The sequence below is a fragment of the Oratosquilla oratoria genome, chromosome 24 (assembly GCF_046742065.1).
Source record: "Oratosquilla oratoria isolate Oo_2021 chromosome 24, ASM4674206v1, whole genome shotgun sequence".
Classification (NCBI taxonomy): Eukaryota; Metazoa; Arthropoda; class Malacostraca; order Stomatopoda; family Squillidae; genus Oratosquilla; species Oratosquilla oratoria.
Window position 1 is genome coordinate 38288456 of NC_134800.1, and position 5000 is coordinate 38293455.

General features: G+C 32.8%; 1 protein-coding gene across 1 annotated transcript; it reads left to right on the forward strand.

The window, feature by feature from the left end:
- Positions 1–3213: 3213 nt before the first annotated feature.
- Positions 3214–4287, forward strand: LOC143038329 (serine/threonine-protein kinase Chk1-like). Its single transcript, XM_076207357.1, has one exon. It carries the CDS (start codon positions 3214–3216, stop codon positions 4285–4287), a length of 1074 nt encoding a protein of 357 aa, XP_076063472.1.
- Positions 4288–5000: the final 713 nt, after the last annotated feature.

The following is a 5000-nucleotide window of genomic DNA, read 5'->3' on the forward strand; positions in this document are numbered from 1 at the left end:
AGAGATCTAAAAGTGAATAAAAAGAAAACAGAATTGATGGTAATGACGAAAAAACATGAATGTCCAAGGGTAAGAATTCAAGTAGAAGAAAGAATATTGACACAAGTGGACCTTTTCAGTTACCTAGGAAGCATGTTTACTTGGGATGGGAAAAGCGATAGAGATAAAGAGAAGGATAGCTACAAGGAACAATAACTTCAACAAAATCAAACACTTAGTAACTAACAATAAAATTAACATGAGAACAAGAAAAAGATTTGTAAAATGTTATAATTGGTCAGTATTATTATAAGGATGTGAAAGTTGGACAATTAGTAAGCAAATGCAGGACAGGATAAAAGCAGTAGAAATGTGGATTTTGAGAAGGATGCTGAGAATTTCATGGACAGAATTTAAAACAAAACGAAGAAATGCTGCACCAAATAGGTCCACAGAGGGAAATAATAACAACTATCAGGAAAAGACAGTTACACTTTGTAGAACATATCAGGAGAAAACAACAATTAGAACACATGTACAAAAAAAAAAAGAGAGAGAACAAGAGGAAGACCACGCATAATATATGTAGACGGATTAAGGACGTCTGTGAAAAAAGAAATAATAAATGCCCTCATGTTAAGAACAGCCATGTGCAGACAGGAATAGAGCTTCATGGTGGTCAACGTCCAAGTCGATTCGGCACCCCGGTAAGGTAAGGTAACACACACACACACACACACACATATATATATATATATATATATATATATATATATATATATATATATATATATATATATATATATATATATTATATATATATATATATATCACAACAAATTTATGTCGTGGCACATGTGTAAAATAATACTGGTGACCCACTTTCGGAGAAGAATACGCGAAGATATAGAGATCTGTATATTTCGATCACTTACTGTGATCCTATTCAGCAGATATGAATTACAGAGTAAAGAACAATGTGTATTTATACTAAAAATGTGAGGTACACAAGAAGGGACGGACACGTGACCTGAGCCCCCGTCCCTTCTTGTTTACCTCACTGTTTTAGTATAAATACACATTGTTCTCTACTCTGTAATTCATATCTGCTGAAGAGGATCACAGTAAGTGATCGAAATATACAGATCTCTATATCTTCGCTTATTCTTCTCCGAAAGTGGGTCAACAGTGTTATATATATATATATATATATATATATATATATATATATATATATATATATATATATATATATATATGTATATATATACATATACATATATGTATATATATATATATATATATACAGATATATAGATATATAAAGCATATTATATATATATATATGCATATATATTTTGTATATATAAATATATATATATGTATGCATATATATATGTATATATATATATATATGTATATCTAATGCATATTATATAATTCATATATATATATATCATATATATATACATACATATATACATTTATATATATAGATACATATATAAAATGCATACATGTATATATATATATATATATATATATATATATATATATATATATATATATATATATATATATACATGTATACATATGCAAAGTAGACCACTTGGAAAAAAGAAACTAACGAAGCAGAGCGCTTTCGTATATTACATCTTCAGTGCAACAAGTACATAGTAATAGAAATGCATAGATAATATTTACATGAAAAAAGGAACAAGGACAGTTTGAATAAGGATAGCGGACAATTACCCCCTGGAGGGCGGAAGGTCAATGTCAATGATGGTGGGGCGACATCAGGTCACAGTCGCCAGGGTCAATGCTTCCACTAATGATTGTCGGGCGACATTAGGTCATAGTCGCTGGGTTACATTTTACCTGATATTATCTTACTAATTTCTTGACAAATAAAATTATCAAGTTTATATAACCCCTTGTGTAGGTTGGTATTTTGATCACTGGTGGTATGAATCAAACTACACTCTATTAAGTTTCTTGCTGTTATGTTGTTGGTATGATAGATTGCCTGGGCATTACCCCATCAACTGGATGATTATTTAATTCGATATGCTTTAAGGGTTTGGCAGTTTGACCTATGTAAAATTGATTACACATTTTGCAAGGAATTTTATAAATGCATCCTTTTTTAATTTCAATACTATTGTTGATGAGTTTATGTTTTACTGTACTATCATTTTTAAAAACTATCTTTACGTTAAATCTTTTTAATAATTCTGTGATACTTAAAATTTTTTCTTGAAATGGTAAAATAAAAACATTGATAATTAAAAGGTGATTTAGGCTGAGGAGTTAAAAATGATTTCCTTGCAAAATTATAAGCAATATTAAGGAATTGCTTAGGGTATTTTAATTCTAGCCCAATGTTAAAAACATTTCTGATTTCGTCATCAATAAATTCAGGACTACAAATTCGAAAAGCTCTTAGAAACATTGAAGAAAAGACTGTATGTTTAATATTATTTGGATGAGAATAATAATAATGGATATATGAACTTACATTGGTTGGTTTACGATATACTTTAAATTTAAGGTTTTTGTCATGACGTGAGATAGTGAAATCTAAGAAAGTTAAGGTACAATTTTTCTCAATTTCTAAAGAAAATTTAATAGAAACAACATATGTATATATATAAATATATATATATATATATATATATATATGTATATATTATATATATACATATATATATATATATATATATATATACATGAATATATATATACATACATCCACAAATACATACATATAAACATGTATACACAAATATATATATACACATATATACACGTAAATATATATATAAACACATATATACAAATAATATATACACATAAATATATACATATATACATATATACACATAAATTTATACATATATACACATAAATATATACATATATACATATATACACATAAATATATACCTATACACACACACACACACACACACACACACACACACACACACAATATATATATATATATATTATATATATATAGATATAGATATAGATATATATATATATATATATATATATATATATATATATATATATATATATATATATATATATATGAATTTACTTCAAGCGTTCAACATGAAAGGACATGTGTCATCCTAATCTGTGTTGGTATTTTAATGGAGAAAATTTTGACGTCGTTGAAAATCAAGTAATTCACTGACGGGATTATTTTTCCAGTCGCGTGTCGAAATGTTCTTCAGGATTTTGTGCTGCGGACGAAGAAGTTATTATTCCAAAGGAGCAGAGAGCCATAAGACCGGCGAGGACGCCGGTAGATGGATTTCGTTCATCAGAGGATTCAAACGTCTTGGCTCGGCGCTCCGAAAATGCGCTTGTCAGGAGCCACAGGAAGAGACACCCGGTTCTCTTGAAGACGCTCCTCTTCAGCATGTGACCAAGAAGCCCAACAGCAAGATTTTGAAGGAAAACAAGCTCGCTGTCAGAGCTTTTAGCACAACAGATTGGAATGTTGTTAGACTCCTCGGCAAGGGCTCTTATGGCTTTGTACATCTCCTGAAGAACCAGAAAACGCAGGAGACTGTAGCCAGGAAACAAGCAATGTGTTGCTTCAGTCTTGTTCAAGAAGCCGTCATTCACGTCCAGCTGAACCACGTGAACATCGTCAAAGCCGTGGGCTGGACAAGAACGCACTGCAAAGTCTTCTTGTTCATGGAGTACTGTGCGGGAGGAACAATTTTGGACGCCATCCGCCAGAAGATTCCCCAAGAGGACGTGGGGAGATTCTTCAGCCAATTGATGTCGGCCGTAGATTACCTTCACTGTCGAGGAGTTGTCCACCGGGACTTGAAACCAGATAACCTCCTCCTGACAGACAAGAAAGTCCTCAAAGTCGCCGACCTGGGCCTCGCCTCTGTCTTCATCGTCAACGGTAAGGAGGTCCAAATGACAAGGCTTTTAGGTGGGGGACCTTACATGGCTCCTGAGGTCTTCAGGTCTTGGAAGTACGCAGGTCCTTCTTCGGACTTGTGGTCATGCGGGGTGATCCTGTTCAATATGGTCACCCAACACAACCCATGGCGTATTGCACACACCCACGACCCTAACTACGAGAGATGGGCCAATAAGAACGAGGCAGTCGGACAGAAAACTAAATGGAAGAAGATCAATAAGTTCTGTTGGAGGACTTATGTGGAAGCTCTACTCTCGCCAGATCCTGTGGAACGTCTCTTTATATGGCGTACGACACTGAGGCATCATTTAAGGGCAATCAATGAAACTCCAGAAAATTCTCCAGGCTGTTGAAAAATATTTCTTACTTGTAAAATCTTGTCATCTAAACAGGTGTAATCTGAAAGAAAGAAAAGAAAAAAGAAAGAAAAAAAAAAACACCCTCAGCTGAATAAGTATTCCGGAGGCAGCAGATACTAAAAATACAAGTATAAAAAATAATAAAAGAAAAAAGAAAAAGTAGCTTATATTCCACGAAACCTTCAGATGTTTTTCTTTCATTTGAATAAAATCACCTGATGGCGTCATCCAATAACCAATGGCACCTGTAACCTAATGTGTGGTCAAGAATATTATAACAATGGTCTTCGTGATTGTAACCTCAAATGATTTGACCTGACCTGACCTTTACTGACCAAAGTTGACCTTAGTTTTACAACTGTATAAAAACATGAGGCTCTAACGTCTAACGTTATACTTTATTTTTCATCTACTTATATTTTTCTTCCGATCCTATTGTACCTTTGGTACTTTTCCTTGTCCTTTGGATTTCGGTAAAACATTTCGTTTATCTCTGTGGCCATACAGACTTATTCCAATGATGCAGTTTATTATCATTATTATTCCAAGAGGAATACAATGGATTACTTTTCCGATATTTTGTACATTTTTTCCATATTGGTCCGTGCATTTTGATAAGCTTGCTATTCCCATGGACAATTAAAATTCTGTCTCTCTGATTAGACCCCGTCCCTACGGACCAGAGCCACGTAACATCCATTCATGGC

What these genes read in the sequence shown, in the direction of transcription:
- LOC143038329 (XM_076207357.1), top strand. Translation starts at nt 3,214, where the DNA reads ATGTTCTTCAGGATTTTGTGCTGCGGACGAAGAAGTTATTATTCCAAA.